Raw genomic sequence first — 21,027 nt, 5'->3', positions numbered from 1 at the left:
ATTCGATCCCTGCGAAACCCTACATTTCAGAAGGATAATGCACAACCGCATGTTGCAGGTCCTGTACAGGCCTTTCTGGATACAGAAAATGTTCGACTGCTGCCCAGGCTGCATGGGCAGCTGTACCTGTACACGCCATCCAAGCTCTGTTTGACTCAATGCCCAGGCGTATCAAGGCCATTATTACGGGCAGAGGTGGTTTTTCTGGGTACTGATTTCTCAGGATGTATGTGCTAAAATTGAATGAAAGTGTAATCATATGTCAGATCTAGTATAATATATTTGTCCAATAAATATCCGTTTATCATCTGCATTTCTTCTTGGTGTAGTAATTTTAATGGCCAGTAGTGTATTATTAGTACAAACGATGTCTACTGACACCAACATATTCCACCAGATTGGTGGAATTTACTTTGTGATTTCTGTTGTAAAGTAAGGTTTCCAAATAAATTGATCAAAAACAGGTTTGTATGAACCTCATGACTTACTCTACTGATCACAGGAAATCACTACCTGGAGCCACCTGTCTAGTGGAGGTGTAGCTTAGTAGAATTTCTGTGTCTGCATCTATGACAGAGAGAATGTGGCTTGTGTACCATAATCAGCCTATCGACATGCTTTGAAGAGTCATTTAAAGTTTACACCATGTGTATATTGTTACTTCATGGTAAGAAAGATTGTCAGCACATGAAATTACCTACTTAACTAGTGTACGCCTCAGCAACTTCATTCCAACATTCAACCACTATCATGAAAGAAGTACTGAAGATCTGCTTAATAATGGTCATCCACGATTAACATCAGCTGAAGATAGCTGGCTACAAATTATGGCCTGAAGGTATCCCAAGAACAGTGCAACAACTACACTCTCCCTTTTTGGAGATTAGTGTTAAATATCCCACCTTCAACAATGAGGTCATTAGAGACAGAGAACAACCTCAAATTAGGGAAGAATGAAGAAGGAAAGCAGGTATGCCCTTTGGAAGGAACCATTCTGGCATTTGCATTATGTGATTTAGGGAAATCACAGAAAATCTATATCAGTAAGGCTGGACACAAAATTGAACTGTCATCCTCCTGAATGCAAGTCCAGTGTGTTAATTACTGCACTCTCCTGATCAGTTCTGCCTTTCTGGGGGCAATTGGAAAGGCCATGCTGACTCAGGCAATACACAACCATCTCTACATGATCAATTCCCCCCCCAGGTATCTGTTACAAAAAACAATACAAACTTGCCAGTGCAATGGAGCATGAAGAAGGTAGGCTAAGGAATTTCTAGAATAGAACATAGACCAATGGTGTCAGTTTTTCTTCACCAACTAGTACAGGATTTGTCTGACAAGCATCAAGGTGGTCAGGTGACAATGCATATCTGAGACATGTAGCTCCATGGGTTTAGCATAAAAGTGAGTCATTCATGTTTCAGGCCAGTTGAATATCACTCATCAGTATCAATAGTAATTTTGGCCTTGTCGAGTACTGGGACAGGATCCAGATGTAGAGTCAATATTTCAGCAGTCTTAACGGACAATAATGCACAACCACATCTCTCCCACTTTGAAAATACTTTATCCCAAGAGACAGGAGTTAACTAAATGGATGGCTTGCACAGTCTGTTGATATGAACTCAAATGAGCATGACTGAGACCACTTGAAACTAACAATGTATCACCAAAGAAATCCTCCTCACATGCCAAATAATACCACAAGGACACTGTTGAAAAGTAGGATGGCCTCGGGCAGCTACATCTCGACCACCTAGTGGACAGCAGGACAAGAAGTACCAAAGACTGTTACGGTGTGTGTCCACTAACAACGAAATTTCCTCACGTCTTTTACACGAAAACACTGCCAGCATGTCGACTTCCGCAAGTTTCGTCAACTTCCGGAGGTAGCTTCCACAAGTTAGAGAAAACAGTTTCTTGCATCTTGCTACAAGTACTTGCTGAACTTGCCACTTGCTGGAAGCTTTTCTCAAATGTGCAGAAGTTTTGTGTCTTGTACATTAGAACAAAAATGTAGTGTTGAAAAGGAGAATGGAAGAAAGACAGATTGGCCACAACAAATGTTATCATTGGAACACCTTAACATGTAGAACTGCCCACTGCAGCCAAAGAAGTGCAAAACGTATTTACTGATCACTTTGTTTCACCAAAAGGGAATGCAGAATGGTAGTACATATGCCTTCAAATTTCAGTTGATTTTTTAATGCTAAGAGAAACATAAATGCATTATATTTGCCAAAAAAGTAATAAATACTGTTTGTAAAAATCGAAGAGTAATTGAAGGGTCACATTTAGTGATAAAGGTACAGCTCGCTGCATTTTTGTATCCTGTTTTTAAATATTTGACTGTAAAATAGAAAAAAGATCATCAAACACCACTCTTTAACCCAGTAGCATTCAAATGAATATTCAGATAGTATGCACTGTGCTCCTTGCGGTTATTGACACCTCAATGGATCATGGCAGTGGTCCTAGAAGACCGTCACCACAATGTGGTTAATGCAGATAAAAGTGAATTGAATTCAGAATTTAATTTTATTTGATCCTTTAGGAATAAGAGTTCATAAACACTAAAACAGTGGTTGCTAAGTTCTTTATTTGATTCATTTATGTGTTTTGATCATTATAATCATCATCAGATTCATCTAAAAGAGAAATACCTATTTATTCGTGGCATGCAATGGTCGGTTCGTCACTCATTGGGCCACTGCCAATGACTGCAGAGTTGCACTGCCATACATTATTGAACTTGTAGTGGAGATGAGATGGTTTCTTTGTCTTATTTAGCACTAAGGTTCACAACTTGTCTAATTTAAATCATTCTTCTTTTCTGTTAAAGCTGTTATTGTGCTTCTGCATTTCTATGACCTCTCTGTGCATATTACCACAGTAGTGACTAGGTCTTGCTATAGCCACAGTGGCAGAGAAATTAATTTGGTGGTTTCCTGGTCCCAGTGCATGAAGAAACCATTCCATTGCAAGTATTCCCAGAATGAGGATGAGGGGATTTTCACCTGGTCCCAGTGCATGAAGAAACCATTCCATTGCAAGTATTCCCAGAATGAGGATGAGGGGATTTTCAAGGTGGTAAGTTCCCTGAACACCCAAAATGCAGAATCTACAAACAAGGTCTCTGCCCAGTCAACCATCATTAAAAAATATGTCATATAGAAGGGTGAATATGTAGAGGAGAATTTACACCACCATCAAGTTTCATGGTTGCAGCTCCCCTCCCTGAGGTGATAACTAAAACTTTATGACTATCCGTCATAAGAGCCAGGAAGGTACATGAAAATAATATCTATTGAAGATATAAATAAAATCACAAGCAGTGACTCTGCTGCGGTGGTTTCAGATGATTCATTAAACCTTTTGAACCAAACCACTATATGTCCTCCACAATATATTCCTACATCAAGTACAGCAAAGACATTGCAGCCACACACTGGCCATGAGGCTGTTGATGGCCATAATATAAGGCTTTTGAGACTGCATTTTGGGGAACCTGTAGAATAAGCCAAAATTTATTCAGACTAGAGAAAAAGACAAATTGATTATTGATGAGAATAGACCAAAGACCAAGCACCTTTTCAGAGAAGAAAAAATTCTATAGTATCCCTACATTTATACAGGGTGTTTCACAATTCATGTTACAAACATCTAGAAGTTTTAGAGGGGACTTATTAGATCGATCAAGTTTCACATAGGAAGCCACGTGCAGAAACAGTCTGTTTCCATGTCACAAGGGCAAAAATATGTATAGATTTCATTCCTATTTACTGTGATATTACAACACCTGTTCAATATGATGATCACCAAGTTCAGTGCACACAGTGCATAAACTCTGTCCAGTATGAATGGTGAATGGTTAATCACTTCTGCCACAGCCATGATCCATTCAACCAGATCTTCCTCTGACTAAACTGGGGTCTTGTAAACAAGATTCTTCATGTGGCACCACAAGCAAAAGTCCAAAGGTCTTAAATATGGGGATCTTGGTGGCCAAGCAAGTGGTCTACTTTGATCAATCCATCCGTCCCTCTAGACTACGTTCAGATGGTTTCCACACGTACGAGTGTGCTCCCTGCCGCCGTTGGATAAGCAGCTGCAGCAGCAAGTCGTATAACCCTAGCTTACTTATTTGTTAGATAGTTTAATTAATTTCTTTGCGTGTTTTTGGGTACTTGCATTGTTTAATTCATATATTTCGGGCGTATTATAGTATTTGAGGGTTATAGCATCGCGCCTTAGTACCTGAATAGTGCAAATTCGCGTAGTCATCTGTCTTCTGTTTTTGCTGTGAACGGCCAGTGTCGGTTGGCCAGTCAGTGTGCTCCCTGCCGCCGTTGGATAAGCAGCTGCAGCAGCAAGTCGTATAACCCTAGCTTACTTATTTGTTAGATAGTTTAATTAATTTCTTTGCGTGTTTTTGGGTACTTGCATTGTTTAATTCATATATTTAGGGCGTATTATAGTATTTGACAGTTGTAGCATCGCGCTTTAGTGTTTACTTCGTAGATTCTTATTTAAATTGCGTGTGAGTTTCGTATAGGAGGTGCAATTTCGAGTTTTAGTTACTGTAATCGTAAATTCAACAGATTGTAGCGCAGTCGTAAGGCTTTTGTACAGGTTAGTTGATACATTCTTTGCATGTTCCGCTTGCGTTATCTAGGCACTGACTCGTGTTTCGGTAACTGTTGTTAAACATCGATTAGAATGGACAGGGACTGCGAATGCTGTGTTCGGATGAGGGCTGACTTGGCATCCCTTCGCTCACAGCTGCAAGCGGCGCTGACTTCGGTCGTGCAGCTTGAGGCTGTTGCCAATGGGCACCACTGTGGGGAGCCGGACTCGGGTATCACGGGGATGTCAACCTCGTCCCGTCTGTCCCCAGATCGGTCTGCCGCTGTGGTTGCCCCGGTTTCTGCCCGCAGTGGGGCTGAGCCCTCGCCTGTGGTTGATTGGGAGGTCGTTCCAAGGCGTCGCAGGCAGCGAAAGGCGTCCCCGGAGGCTGATCAGAAAGCCTCCCCGGTGCGTCTGACAAACCGGTTTCAGGCACTGTCTCTGGCTGAGCCAGATGCAGCCGCCTGCCCTGTTTCAGAGGATCATTCTCAGCCTTCAAGGTCCGGGCAAGCGCAGAGGGTGGGCTTACTGGTAGTTGGGAGCTCCAATGTTAGGCGCATAATGGGGCCCCTTAGGGATACGGCGGCTAAGGAGGGGAAGAAATCCAGTGTGCACTCCGTGTGCATTCCGGGAGGAGTCATTCCTGATGTGGAAAGGGTCCTTCCGGATGCCATGAAGAGCACAGGGTGCAACCAGCTGCAGGTGGTGGCACATGTCAGCACTAATGACGTGTGTCGCTTTGGATCTGAGGAAATTCTCTCTGGATTCCAGCGGCTATCTGATTTGGTGAAGGCTGCCGGTCTTGCTTACGAGATGAAGGCAGAGCTCACCATCTGCAGCATCGTTGACAGAACCGACTGCGGACCTTTGGTGCAGAGCCGGGTGGAGGGTCTGAATCAGAGGCTCAGACGGTTTTGCGACCGTATTGGCTGCAGATTCCTAGACTTGCGCCATAGGGTGGTGGGGTTTCGGGTTCCGCTGAATAGGTCAGGAGTTCACTACACTCAGCTGGCGGCTACACGGGTAGCGGAGGCTGTGTGGCGTGGACTGGGCGGTTTTTTAGGTTAGAAGGCCTCGGGAAAGTGCGGGATGGGCTGCAATGTCAAAGGGTGCTTGGCAATTACAGGACGTGCTTGGATCAAGGAACAGTCGGAATTTTAGTTGTAAATTGTTGTAGTTGCGCTGGAAAAGTCCCTGAGCTTCAAGCGCTAATAGAAAGCACAGAAGCTGATATCGTTATAGGTACAGAAAGCTGGCTAAAGCCTGAAATAAGTTCTGCAGAAATTTTTACGAAGTCTCAGACGGTGTTCAGGAAAGATAGATTAGGCAGAATTGGTGGTGGAGTGTTTGTGTCTGTCAGTAGTGGTTTATCTTGTAGTGAAGTCGAAGTAGATACTCCGTGCAAATTGGTGTGGGTGGAGGTTATACTTAACAGCCGAATTAAGTTAATAATTGGCTCCTTCTACCGACCCCCAGACTCCGATGATACAGTTGCGGAACAGTTCAGAGAAAGTTTGAGTCTCGTAACAAATAAATACCCCACTCATACGGTTATAGTTGGTGGGGACTTCAACCTACCCTCGGTATGTTGGCAAAAATACTTGTTCAAAACCGGTGGTAGGCAGAAAATATCTTCCGAGATTGTCCTAAACGCTTTCTCCGAAAATTATTTCGAGCAGTTAGTCCACGAACCCACGCGAATTGTAAATGGTTGCGAAAACACACTTGACCTCTTGGCCACAAACAATCCAGAGCTGATAGAGAGCATCATGACTGATACAGGGATTAGTGATCACAAGGTCATTGTAGCTAGGCTCAATACCATTTCTTCCAAATCCATCAGAAACAAACGCAAAATAATTTTATTTAAAAAAGCGGATAAAGTGCCACTAGAAGCCTTCCTAAAAGACAATTTCCATTCCTTCCGAACTGACTATGCGAATGTAGACGAGATGTGGCTCAAATTCAAAGATATAGTAGCAACAGCAATTGAGATATTCATACCTCATAAATTGGTAAGAGATGGAACGGATCCCCCGTGGTACACAAAAAAGGTCCGAACGCTGTTGCAGAGGCAACGGAAAAAGCATGCGAAGTTCAGAAGAACGCGAAATCCTGAAGATGGGCTAAAATTTACAGACGCGCGAAATTTGGCACGTACTTCGATGCGAGATGCCTTTAATAGGTTCCACAACGAAACATTGTCTCGAAATTTGGTAGAAAATCCGAAGAAATTCTGGTCGTATGTAAAGTACACAAGCGGCAAGACACAGTCAATACCTTCGCTGCGCAGTGCCGATGGTACTGTTATCGACGACTGTGCCGCTAAAGCGGAGTTATTGAACGCAGTTTTCCGAAATTCCTTCACCAGGGAAGACGAATGGAATATTCCAGAATTTGAAACACGAACATCTGCTAGCATGAGTTTCTTAGAAGTAGATACCTTAGGGGTTGCGAAGCAACTCAAATCGCTTGATACGGGCAAGTCTTCAGGTCCAGATTGTATACCGATTAGGTTCCTTTCAGATTACGCTGATACTATAGCTCCCTACTTAGCACTCATATACAACCGCTCGCTCACCGATAGATCTGTACCTACAGATTGGAAAATTGCGCAGGTCGCACCAGTGTTCAAGAAGGGTAGTAGGAGTAATCCATTTAACTACAGACCTATATCATCGACGTCGGTTTGCAGTAGGGTTTTGGAGCATATACTGTATTCAAACATTATGAATCACCTCGAAGGGAACGATCTATTGACACGTAATCAGCATGGCTTCAGAAAACATCGCTCTTGTGCAACGCAGCTAGCTCTATATTCGCACGAAGTAATGGCCGCTATCGACAGGGGATCTCAAGTTGATTCCGTATTTCTAGATTTCCGGAAAGCTTTTGACACCGTTCCTCACAAGAGACTTCTAATCAAGCTGCGGAGCTATGGGGTATCGTCTCAGTTGTGCGACTGGATTCGTGATTTCCTGTCAGGAAGGTCGCAGTTCGTAGTAATAGACGGCAAATCATCGAGTAAAACTGAAGTGATATCAGGTGTTCCCCAGGGAAGCGTCCTGGGACCTCTACTGTTCCTGATCTATATAAATGACCTGGGTGACAATCTGAGCAGTTCTCTTAGACTGTTCGCAGATGATGCTGTAATTTACCGTCTAGTAAGGTCATCCGAAGACAAGTATCAGCTGCAAAGCGATTTAGAAAAGATTGCTGTATGGTGTGTCAGGTGGCAGTTGACGCTAAATAACGAAAAGTGTGAGATGATCCACATGAGTTCCAAAAGAAATCCGTTGGAATTCGATTACTCGATAAATAGTACAATTCTCAAGGCTGTCAATTCAACTAAGTACCTGGGTGTTAAAATTACTAACAACTTCAGTTGGAAGGACCACATAGATAATATTGTCGGGAAGGCGAGCCAAAGGTTGCGTTTCATTGGCAGGACACTTAGAAGATGCAACAAGTCCACTAAAGAGACAGCTTACACTACACTCGTTCGTCCTCTGTTAGAATATTGCTGCGCGGTGTGGGATCCTTACCAGGTGGGATTGACGGAGGACATCGAGAGGGTGCAAAGAAGGGCAGCTCATTTTGTATTATCGCGTTATAGGGGAGAGAGTGTGGCAGATATGATACACGAGTTGGGATGGAAGTCATTACAGCATAGACGTTTTTCGTCGCGGCGAGACCTTTTTACGAAATTTAAGTCACCAACTTTCTATTCCGAATGCGAAAATATTTTGTTGAGCCCAACCTACATAGGTAGGAATGATCATCAAAATAAAATAAGAGAAATCAGAGCTCGAACAGAAAGGTTTAGGTGTTCGTTTTTCCCGCTCGCTGTTCGGGAGTGGAATAGTAGAGAGATAGTATGATTGTGGTTCGATGAACCCTCTGCCAAGCACTTAAATGTGAATTGCAGAGTAGTCATGTAGATGTAGATGTACTGTAGCAAAGTGTACTGCTGCACCATCATGTCAAAACCACAATTCTTGTTGACTGTCCAATAGCACATATTATGAAAACTTCAGTAGCAATTATTGCAGGAATATCAAGTACATGGCACCCGTTATGTGGGAGGAAGGATGTATGGCCCCATCACATGACCATCACAGATAACTCCCCAGACATTGGTACTGAAGGTGAGCTGAAATATTCGTGTACACATGGCTTTGGGGTTTTCTTGATCCCAAATCTGGCTCTTTTGAGAATTCACAGTACCTTCCCTGTTGAAACGCACATCGATGAACAAAATTTGCCTTGGAAACTGAGGAAAATTCACACAATGGTGTAAAGATCATTTACACAAGTTGAGATGTGGCACAAAATCTGCTGGAGGCATAATGCGTGCTTTCTGAGGGTGACATGGATGGAGTTGCTGTTCACGCAGAACATGCCAGACAGGCGAGTGAGACACATACAATTCACGTGCAAAGGACTGAGTACACGCTGATGGGTTTTCTTCAACCTGATGAAGCACTTCCTCTTCCAATATGACAGTGCACTGTCTTATTGGCACATCACAGTTTACTCTAGGTCTCACAAATTTCCCCACTTTCCTGCAGCCATTGTTCACTCTGGCAAACATGGGATGAGATGGAATCAAACAATTTGGAAAGTACTTGTGGTACAGATGTTAATCCTCTCTTCCACAATGGTGAGCTTCACTGAAAATTAACAATGTATAAGTGTGCTCTGCAAATATGTACTCAGGCATTCTGTTACTGCAGTACTAGTCACTGTAATGTCAAGTGATGCATCACCACAAAGTGTGAAAGCAAGACAGATGGAAACAGAGGATATCAGATGACATCACATCATCATACTATTCACAAATGTGGGTAGCCTACCATAAAAGGCAGCGCATAATTGAGTAGCTTTTGTTTTCCTTGTAAGATGGAAACAACCCGTTTCCGGACATGGGTTTCTGTATAAAACTTGATCTACGAGCTCTACAACTGTGCAACATGAATTGTGCAACGCCCCATACATCAGAAAAAAAATAATTATTACAAATGAAAATCTGAACTGTAGTTATCCTTGTATCTCCTGTAAACAATATGTGTACAACTACTGTACAAGAAAAAACAACTGATCTGCATGTGAAGCAGACAATTTCAGTACCATTTCAAAAAAGTACACTGCATCCTACCATTAAACTTCATAAAGCATTATAATGTACAAGGGCAGATACAAATCATCAGTACAGGAGTGCCTTGTTGAGCACTTCTTCCCTACTGTGAGGGAGAATCTAGACAAGAAATATGTAAGACTCTTTAATGTTATTTTGCAAAATGTGATCAATAATGCAATGCTATTTCTTATTGAAAAAATTGTGTTTTGGGTATGAAATCAGTATAATGCTTATTTATTTATTTGATTATTTGAGATACATATTCCATAGATCCAGTATGGTGTGACTACACCTAGATGTGGAACGAGTCAAAGCAGATACAATATTGATATCATACAATACAAAACACACCGATATATTACACATGGTAGATGAATGATTCAGAATTGGTACAATACAATAATATAATCAAGATAATAAACAATACAATACAAAAATACAATAGTGATCAAAAACAATACAGATAACAATGACAAAGGAAATAATCTGAATTACTACTCAAATTACTGATCTCTGTTGAAGAATTCATCTAAAGAGTAGAAACATTTTTCCAATAGAAATTCCTTTAGCTTTTTCTTGAATAGCATTTTAGTTTCTTTAAGACACTTTATATTACTCAGGAGTGCATTAAAGATTTTAGTACTTGTGTACTTTACCTCTTTTTGCACCAGAGAGAGATTTTTCTGTTCACAGTGCATATCACCTTTCCGTCTTGTGTTATAATGATGGTATGCCTCATTTGTTTTATATTCAGGGGAATTGGGAAGAGTGAAAGCCATGAGTGAGAGGAGATATTGAGAGGTAGTGGTTAATATACCTAACTGTTTAAAGAGATTTCGACATGAGGTTCTTGGAGGGACACTACAAATAATTCGGACTACTTTTTTCTGGCTTACAAATTTATTTATTTTTTAAGTGGAGAGTTGCCCCGAAAGATTATTCCATAGCACTTCACTGAATGAAAGTAGCCAAAATATGCAGACTTTGATACGTTGATGTATCCAATTCTGGAGATTATTCAGATGGCAAATGTTGCTGAGCTAAGCTTTTTTAGTGTTTGCTGTATGTGGAAATCCCAGTTGAGCTGGTTATCTATGTGAATGCCTAGGAACTTTGCGCACTGAACGCTCTGCAACTTTTGGCTCTCGTGTGCAATGCTAATCTCTTCTGGGCTTATATAACTGGATTGGAACTGCATGTAATTTGTTTTGCTGAGGTTTATTGCTAGAGAATTTGCCGTGAACCAGTTCAGAGCATTTACAAGTGCTTGGTTGGCATTTAACTCTACATCAGTGGAGGTTCTGCTGGCTGTCACTATACTTGTGTCATCGGCAAACACTGTGATGTTGCTAGCACTATTTGAGGACAGGGGTAGGTCATTGGTATATATAATAAATAGGAGGGGACCAAGGACTGACCCTTGTGGAACTCCATGATGTACTGTTCCCCAGTCAGACTCTACCTCTCCTACTTGTAGATTGTTAACACCTAATACTATTTTTTGCTGTCTGTCTTCTAGATATGATCTGAGCCAGTTGGCAAATCCAATGTCTACCGTACACAGTACAATACTACAGTTATAAGATCATCAAAATAAATAAACCATGGCACGCTGCAGCTTCATTCCCTGCATTAAACTTCAATGGCTGACAGTAGTTAGTGTCATCTGGTCACCATGCTGAGCTTCTGATCTTTCAATTATTACTGTAATCCTGACAGCTCCACTCCCCTACCCCAGAAATAAAAAACCCACAATAGCAGGATCAGAGCCTGAGTCCTCCACCTTATACTCACCCATGAAAGCAGGCATTTATGCATTTTGTATTAACTAGTACACTAAAATTCTTACAAACTAAATAAAAATCTAATTAAATGTAGCACATACCCGAAAAGCATCATCCCACATTCCAGCATTACGATACATGTTAACAGCGCTTTTCCATTCTCCTGCAGATATGTAGTGTTGTTCAGAACTTTTAAAGGCACCTTCACCTTCAAGTTGCTGTGCCAAATGCAGGTGCGTGGTTTGCACAAGGTCAGGATGATGCTGCGTCACTAAACGCATCATCTAAAACATGGAATATAATCATTTTTAAAGTGATAATGTTCTTAGATACTACAAGACAGCAAAACAATAAAATCGTCCATAAAACAGCTGCACCCACTTTCTCTCTCTCTCTCAAGCACGCACGCGCGCGCACGCGCGCGCGCGCGCGCACACACACACACACACACACACACACACACACATTTTACAAACAATTTTTAGTGCTTGTTTCTTCTCCCCAAGTAGACGGCAGTACTTAAGCATGAGGAAAGTATTTTGTATTCTTGAATATCATCAACATCAGACCATCACCTACAAAAGGCAGCAGGGAACTGAATGAATATCATATCACGTTATGTCAGTGAGTTATAAATGCACCTGAAGTTACAGCCATATCATTCACACCTATGTCAAGCTCTCACAGGTAATGACGAAAACCTATGTTCAAATTTTAGCATTGCTCTGCAAGAATGTCTGGAAAAAGAACAATTTTCATGGCAGACTTGTGTTCAGCAATGAAGCAACTTTTTATATGAACAGAAAGGTGAATAAACAAAACACTTTTTCACACCAAAAGTTGTAAGTGATACACAACACATTTCACCCAGAAATACTGAAGGTATGATAGCAATAAATTGTCCATTATAATTGGGATGTAATTAAAATATTAGCTGAAATTATTATCATAAAATGTAACACAGCATAATGTTACATAGAAATTGTAATGTATTCTAAAGTATTATTATTACGTCATAAGACTCTTAACAATTTATAGTGATCCTTGATGTGCATAACTTTTTCTAAAGTAATGCAAGTCTAAAGTTGCAAGTCTATTAATACTGTGCTTTCAGTAATGTAAAATACATCTGATTATTTTAAAGTTATTTAAGATGGCATGGCAGTGACCATGGAAGGGAGTCTGTGCACAGCTATGGAGGCATCAGTCTTTGTGAGTCTGAACTGTACCAGGCAGTGTAATATAAATATCGATGTAAACTTTCCTATTGGTTTTAACAATACAGTCAAAGTTAAAAGCAAACATATCAGTTACATTATTCAGTAGTTCTCACATGCAAGAACAATTCCTAGTTATAAGCAGTTTTTATTGCAGTGAAGTAAAATCAATGAGCTACTACCTTACAACAATGTATTAAATTCAAACCTGAATCCAGTTCAAAAAGAATGTTAAAGACTGGCCACATTTTCCCACTACGCTGCGAATGAACTGAAGTCTGCAACATGCCTTACCTTTGGCTGAGCCTATGTGATCATTCTGTTTCATATCCCTACAAATCGCTATGCTCACATATTTTTAGGAGTCACCTGATTACAACTGTGACTCACTTACAGCGTGGTCACAGGATACTGCTTCTTCTTTTTCCCCCATTTTGTGAAAGACATATTACATCTATAATTTTTTAATGTATGCTGCCAATCTTTTGCAGACCCTTGAAATCTCATAAAACTCTGACTTAGTATTTGTGCTGCTCCTCCCGGATTGTACTTCAATAAATACAACTGCACCATCTGTAAAAAGTTGAGGTTACTAATAACACTGCTGCTGGGACATTAATATACAGGGTGATTCAAAAAGAATACCACAACTTTAGGAATTTAAAACTGTGCAACAACAAAAGGCAGAGCTAAGCACTATCTGTCGGCGAATTAAGGGAGCTATAAAGTTTCATTTAGTTGTACATTTGTTCGCTTGAGGCGCTGTTGACTAGGCGTCAGCGTCAGTTGATGCTAAGATGGTGACCGCTCAACAGAAAGCTTTTAGTGTTATTGAGTACGGCAGAAGTGAATCGACGACAGTTGTTCAGCATGCATTTCGAACGAAGTATCGTGTTAAACCTCCTGATAGATGGTGTATTAAACGTTGGTATAAACAGTTTATAGGGAATGGGTGTTTGTGCAAAGGGAAAAGTTCTGGACGGCCGAGAACGAAGGATGAAAATGTAGCACGCATCCAGCAAGCATTTGTTCGCAGCCAGGAAAATCGACTCGCAGAGCTAGCAGAGAGCTGCAAATACCACAATCAACTGTATGGAGAGTCCTCCGAAAAAGGTTAGTTATGAAACCTTATCGTCTGAAATTGGTTTAAGCACTGTCTACAGCTGATAAGATTAAAAGAACTCGTTTCTGTGATTTCATTCTTGCTCAAATGGAAACAGATGAATCTTTCGTTTCAAAGATTGTGTTTGTGATGAAGCAACTTTTCACACTAATGGGAAAGTCAACCGTCACAATGTCTGTATATGGGGCACTGAGAATCCGCGGGAAACAACTCAGTATGAACGTGACTCGCCTAAGGTGAACGTTTTCTGTGCCATTTCAGCCAATAAAGTTTTTGGTCCCTTTTTCTTCGCAGGTGCTACTGTAACTGGACTACAGTATCTGGAGATGTTAGAGAATTGGCTGTTCCCTCAGCTCGAACAAGAAGCACAACAATTCATATTTCAGCAGGATGGAGCGCCACCACATTGGCACTTATCTGTCCGTAACTACCTTAACGTCAACTACCCGAGGCGATGGATCGCCGCCAGGCAGCCCGTGACAGAGCACTTCATCACTGGCCTCCAAGAAGCCCTGATATTACCCCCTAAGATTTTTTCTTATGGGGGTATGTTAAGGATATGGTGTTTCGGCGACCTCTCCCAGCCACCATTGATGATTTGAAACGAGAAATAACAGCAGCTATCCAAACTGTTATGCCTGATATGCTACAGAGAGTGTGGAACGAGTTGGGGTATCGGGTTGATGTTGCTCGAGTGTCTGGAGGGGGCCATATTGAACATCTCTGAACTTGTTTTTGAGTGAAAAAAAAACCTTTTTAAATACTCTTTGTAATGATGTATAACAGAAGGTTATATTATGTTTCTTTCATTAAATACACATTTTTAAAGTTGTGGTAATCTTTTTGAATCACCATGTATAATATGAAGACATTTCTCTGGGGCATGCCTGGAGTTACTTCTACATATCTTGATGACTGTCCTTCCAAGACAGCATGCTGCATCCTACCTATCACGGAAATCTCAATTCAGTCATAAATTTTGGAACCAAATCAAATTGCATCCACTTAATTACCTTGTCCATGGCTTTCACAAGCATGGGAATATTATGAAAAGGATAGATTACAACTCACCATATAGAGGAGGTGCTGAGTCACAGAGAGGCACAACAGGAAGACTGTCAAACCAGTAAGCCTTCATTGGAATCGCACATGCTGTGCTGGCAGGGGAACGGGACAGAGGGCCAGGGAATGGTGGCTGATAGGTAGTAGTGAGGTACAGAAGGTGCATGAGATAGGAATGTGGCATCAATGAGCTCATTCTGGTCACAGGCAAGGGGAATAAATTGTGTACAGCGAACGGTGACACAGAGAAGTAGATTGGAAGTGGGAAGACAGCACAGAGGAAATCTCCACTTCTACATCTCTGAAATAAAGATAGGAAGTCTTGTTTACATTTATGAACTTATAGAGCATGCTGGAGTAGCTTGGGTCAGAATTTCTGTTAACCAATAGAACGAAAAACCAACTTTGCAACTTGGACTGTTTTTTCATTCTATTGTTTACATTTGTCTCAGCGATTAAGGGTATCTACAACTCAGAGAGTTGTTACTTTTACTGCTTAAATTATTTACATTTCAGGGGACTTTCCATTACCATATTAATAAATATAATAGAAAGGAACATTCCACATGGGAAAGATATATTAAAAAATGCTGTGACTTACCAAACAATAAAGCTCTGGTAGATAGACACAATAAAAAATGCACAAACACACACACAAATTTCAAGCTTTCGCAACCCATAGTTGCTTCATCAGGAAATAGGGAAGGAGAGGGAAAGACGAAAGTATGTGGGTTTTAAGGGAGAGGTTAAGGAGTCATTCCAATCCCGGGAGGGGAAAGACTTACTTTAGGGGGAAAAAGGGACAGGTATACACTCGCGCGCACACACACACACACACACACACACACACACACATATCCATCTGCACATATACAGACACAAGCAGACATATCTAAAGGCCAAAGATGCTGTGACTTACCAAACGAGAAAGCGCTGGTAGATTGACACAATAAAAAACGCACACACACAAATTTCAAACATTCGCAACCCACGGTTGCTTCATCAGGAAAGAGGGAAGGAGAGAGAAAGACGAAAGGATGTGGGTTTTAAGGGAGAGGGTAAGGAGTCATTCCAATCCTGGGAGCGGGAAGACTTACCTTAGGGGGGAAAAGGGACAGGTATACACTCACACACACAAACACACACATATTCATCCGCACATATACAGACACAATCAGATATATGTAAAGGCAAAGAGTTTGGGCACAGATGTTAGTCGAGGCAGAAGTACAGAGGCAAAGATGTTGTTGAGTGACAAGTGACATGCTAGCGGGAGCAACTTGAAATTAGCAGAGGTTGAGGCCTGGTGGATAACGAGAAGAGAGGATATACTGAAGGGCAAGTTCAAATCTCCGGAGTTCTGACAGGTTGGTGTTAGTGGGAAGAAGCCAGATAACCCAGACGGTGTAACACTGTGCCAAGATGTGCTGGCAGTGCACCAAGCATGTTTAGCCACAGGGTGATCCTCATTACCAACAAACACTGTCTGCCTGTGTCCGTTAATGCAAATGGACAGTTTGTTGCTGGTCATTCCCACATAGAAGGCTTCACAGTGTAGGCAGGTCAGTTGGTAAATCACGTGGGTGCTTTCACATGTGGCTCCGCCTTTGATCGTGTACACCTTCCGGGTTACAGGACTGGAGTAGGTGGTGGTGGGAGGGTGCATGGGACAGGTTTTATACTGGGGGCGGTTAAAAGGGTAGGAGCCAGAGGGTAGGGAAGGTGGTTTGGGGATTTCATAGGGATGAACCAAGAAATTACATGAAATGCTCCCCTATGAAATCCCCAAACTACCTTCCCTACCCTCTGGCTCCTATCCTTGTAACCACCCCCGGTGTAAAACCTGTCCTATGCACCCTCCCACCACCACCTACTCCAGTCCTGTAACCCGGAAGGTGTACATGATCAAAGGCAGAGCCACGTGTGAAAGCACCCACGTGATTTACCAACTGACCTGCCTACACTGTGACGCTTTCTATGTGGGAATGACCAGCAACAAACTGTCCATTCGCATGAATGGACACAGGCAGACAGTGTTTGTTGGTAATGAGGATCACCCTGTGGCTAAACATGCCTTGGTGCACGGCCATCACAACTTGGCACAGTGTTACACCGTCCGGGTTATCTGGATACTTCCCACCAACACCAACCTATCCGAACTCCAGAGAAGGGAACTTGCCCTTCAATATATCCTCTCTTCCCGTTACCCACCAGGCCTCAAGCTCCGCTAATTTCAAGTTGCAGCCGCTCGCACGTCACTTGTCACTCAACAATATCTTTGCCTCTGTACTTCCGCCTCAACTGACATCTGTGCCCAAACTCTTTGCCTTTACATATTTGTTATTGTCTCTATCAACATACCAACACTTTCATTTGGTATGTTACAGCATCTTTGTTTTTAGATATATTTTTCCCACGTGGAATGTTTCCCTCTACCACTTAATTCTCAGATTATGGTACCCCCTGTATAACCTGAACTTTGTGTGTGTGTGTTGTACCACAGTGGTGTCGAGCAATTTTGTACTGGGATACATTTTCTTTATACTGGGATACAGTTTCATTAGAGGCCACATTTTCGAGTTATACAAGAATATACAAAAGCGGCCTTCAGATGCTCAGTCAGCTATTTCATTACATTTTTTTTAATTTAAACTTTCCCATCAGGGTAATGAAAGAAAAAAAAGCTTTAGTAAATGTTATGCAAAAACTAATTACATTTACAATTCAATGTAAACTTAACCCTTACAAGCACATGTGCTGGAGCTTAGGTGGTTTTGAAGTAAGGAGTCCAAACAAATAAAATTAATTAATTGTTAATTTTATGTTGTTTAAGCTCACAAAATTGTGAGGTAAAATTTACACAAACATCATTTTTGCAACTGGTAAAAGCATAATGAAGCTGAAGGCGTAACACCTCAGTCAATGAAAATCAAATAAGGTCGAATATGGAAAATAATTTGTGTGGACACAAATTTTTATACAGTGGTAGGAGGCAGTACCGTGAACAACACATGAAACTCCTGACTGACGGTGGGTGAGGAAGTGGGGGAATTTGAAACTCACTTTTATACTTGTTCCTTGAATTTATTTGAAAACTGTGGCCTCTAGAAAAAATTATCTCAGGACAAAAGTAAACAATACTAAATTTTTTAGAAGAAAGGACTAATCCATTTCTTCTCTAGGGCTAATAGTTTGTGGGAAGAGAGTGAGAGAATACTGAAAATCTTGTGCAATGTGCGGTGTGCTGCAGCTCAGTTGGTTTTCGCTGGCCAATTTGAGGTAGTTTCCCGACTTCATAGACCACAAACCACCAATATCAAATTATTTGTTTCAATTCTCTACACCACTGTGGTAAATTGTACATTCTTATTGTTTACATTCTGCAGGATAAAATTACGAGTGAGTGGGCTTTATGTAAATTAAATAAATGTAGTGTTTTTTTCTTTTTTTAAAAAATTGATCATTCAATACCTTGGCCTTATACAAGCAAAGATGGCATCAGGCCCATTACTAAGCCTCTTCTTCACTTCAAACACACCAATATCTCCCATTCATTTGGAAGAATAATTTTGACATCTTGCCCACTAAATTCAATATTCCATAATCATTGGTGGGTATGTGTTCATAAATGGGGGGGGGGGGGGGATGTTTACATCATACTGCATCACTATATATTCCCATTTATTCCCATTTTAATCATCAACTAATCTTAGGGGATTTTTCACTACCTGAAAACCACAAATTACTGCTACACATACTTTTCTATATTATCTCCTCTCCCTCCCTCCCTCCCTCCCTCCCTCCCCCCCTCTCTCTCTCTCTCCCTCTCTCTCTCACACACACACAGAGAGAGAGAGAGAGAGAGAGAGAGAGAGAGAGAGAGAGAGAGAGAGAGGGGGGGGGGGAAGGGGAGAAGGGAGGGAGTAGAGAGGGAGAGATTGTGTGTCACTACCTGATCATACTGTTGATGTTTCTTGTACATAGAGATGGCAGCATCTGGTTCAGATACAGAGAGATACAGTTTCTCTGCTTCTTTTAGTTTTCCTTGTTTCTCCATATCTTTTGCCTGGTTGATATACATGAGAGACACTTTCTCTGAGTCTAAGTACTTAGTAGCCAAACGATGAGCCATTTCCCATTCACCTGACAAGACAAACCATATTTTACATGTGAATACAGCAACCTGCTAAGGACATGAAGTAGAAAACATATGATATAGACCCTTATAAAGCAGTTTTAAATATTAAAGTATAAAGCTGCAGAAAATATTTGAAAGTTACCTGCTTGATTGTACATATCTATTGCCTCCTGGAACATACCAGCTTGAAGAAACATTTGTTCAGCTGTTGAGAAGTCCCTCATTGAAACAAAATGTTGTGCTAATGTTGCATAGTGTTTGGAAACTGCTTCTGTATCATCAATTACCTACAGGAAACAGCAAAAAAGTGTACACTATACAGATTATTCACAAATCTTCTTATGTTCAAATAGCTTCATTACAAAAGCAATGTTTTGAATGATATGAAAAATGCCTGAAGCTACATAGCTGGAAAACTTGTAAAAGTCTTACCTGAATTATCTGTACAGCTTTTCTCCACTGCTTTCCGTCCATAGCTGCTTGCAGTGCCTTTAAGGTTTTGCCTGCTTCTATATAATGATTTATAGCTGCATCTAACTGCTTATTTGAAACAAGGAAGTCACCCCACTGCTCTTCCAAAATAATGACATCTGCATCATGAAACACAGTTACACCTCAAAATCACTGATAAAAAAAATTGTTTTGCAAAATTACACGTTTCATAGTAATTATCACAAGCCCACCCATTTAGATATGCATAAGGCATTTCAATCAATAGTACCAAAGGAATAAATCATGCAAATTACACACATAATGAATGTCATTAAAGGTTGAGTATGGTTCATTGAAGTCAGTTGTGTATGTTTTACATGTTTTAGGAAAAATTCTCTTTTTAGAGTAAATGGAAGTAGTAATTTACTTATTTGTGTTTACATACATATTACATTAATACTTTCATGCAGGCGTCATGCTATGGCGTGAACAAGTCAAATAATATATAAATGTAAACTGCATAAACATGAAACAAAGGAAAGTATAGTTGATTTACACTAACAGTTACAGGAAAAAAAAAAACAACATAATGCTAGAACAAAACGTAAGCAAAGTGGATAGAGAGACAGAAAGAGAGAGAGAAAAGAAGAAGAAGAAGAAGAAGATAAGATCGCACAAGGACTAGCACATTTTGCAACAATACATAAAAAACAATAAAATATATGCATAAAAACTCTACACATCTGTTAAAAAATTCACATAAATAAGAAGTTTTATCAAGGAAATAAATCTTTATTTTACTTTATAATAATGCAATATTACTATGTAGACTTTTGATGTTATTTGACAATTAATGCAAAATTAAATACTGGAATACTGCACACCTATCTGTGTCAGAGCTAGATTTTTGAAATCACAAACAGAACATGGATTGTAGGACTGATGTCAGTTTAACCAACCACAAGATAAATTTAGTATCAGATGAAAAAAAAAGGGGGGGGGGGGGGGTGTGGAAATAAGAGTATCACAAGGCAGTATTCGAGGTCAGTTATTGTTCCTTGTCTAAATAAACGATATTCGCATGTCAGATGGAGCAGCAAAGGCCATAATATTCACAGATGACACTAGTGAGATAATAGGTGCACCAAAGCAAATGGTGCAAATGACTACTGATCAAGTAATAAAGAATGTCTACACTTGGTTCAATGCAAACTGGTGGACAATAAATGCAAATAAAATAAATTATGGGCAGTTTGGGAAAAATGTCAAAATGTAAATCTTGATCTGTTGCTTGGTGACAAGGCCATAGACAGAGTGGCATCAACAAAATTTTGTGGATTCCTGTAGATGAAAATCTTTATTTTATTGATCGTGTAATGAAACTTGTGCAGAAACTTCACTCAGCTTGATTTGCACTTAGAATTATTGCATATGTTTTTACCGCAGAGGGTGCCAGAATGGCATATTTTGGCTATTTTCAGTCTCTTACAACATACAGAATA

General features: G+C 40.7%; 1 protein-coding gene across 3 annotated transcripts in view; it reads right to left on the bottom strand.

Annotated features, from left to right (window-relative positions):
* LOC126355880 (intraflagellar transport protein 172 homolog) overlaps positions 1-21,027 on the bottom strand; it is a 372,812-nt gene that overhangs the window by 110,001 nt on the left and 241,784 nt on the right. For all 3 annotated transcript variants that reach the window (XM_050006382.1, XM_050006381.1, XM_050006383.1), the window contains 4 exons: positions 19,526-19,683; positions 19,236-19,380; positions 18,908-19,098; positions 11,655-11,837 (listed from right to left, as the gene is read on the bottom strand). In XM_050006382.1, coding sequence (XP_049862339.1) covers positions 11,655-11,837; positions 18,908-19,098; positions 19,236-19,380; positions 19,526-19,683 — 677 coding nt within the window. The remainder of the gene's footprint in view (positions 1-11,654; positions 11,838-18,907; positions 19,099-19,235; positions 19,381-19,525; positions 19,684-21,027) is intronic.

The sequence above is a fragment of the Schistocerca gregaria genome, chromosome 3, assembly GCF_023897955.1.
Source record: "Schistocerca gregaria isolate iqSchGreg1 chromosome 3, iqSchGreg1.2, whole genome shotgun sequence".
Classification (NCBI taxonomy): domain Eukaryota; kingdom Metazoa; phylum Arthropoda; class Insecta; order Orthoptera; family Acrididae; genus Schistocerca; species Schistocerca gregaria.
Note: the sequence above shows the minus strand (reverse complement) of the source record. Positions and strands in the feature narration are given on the sequence as shown.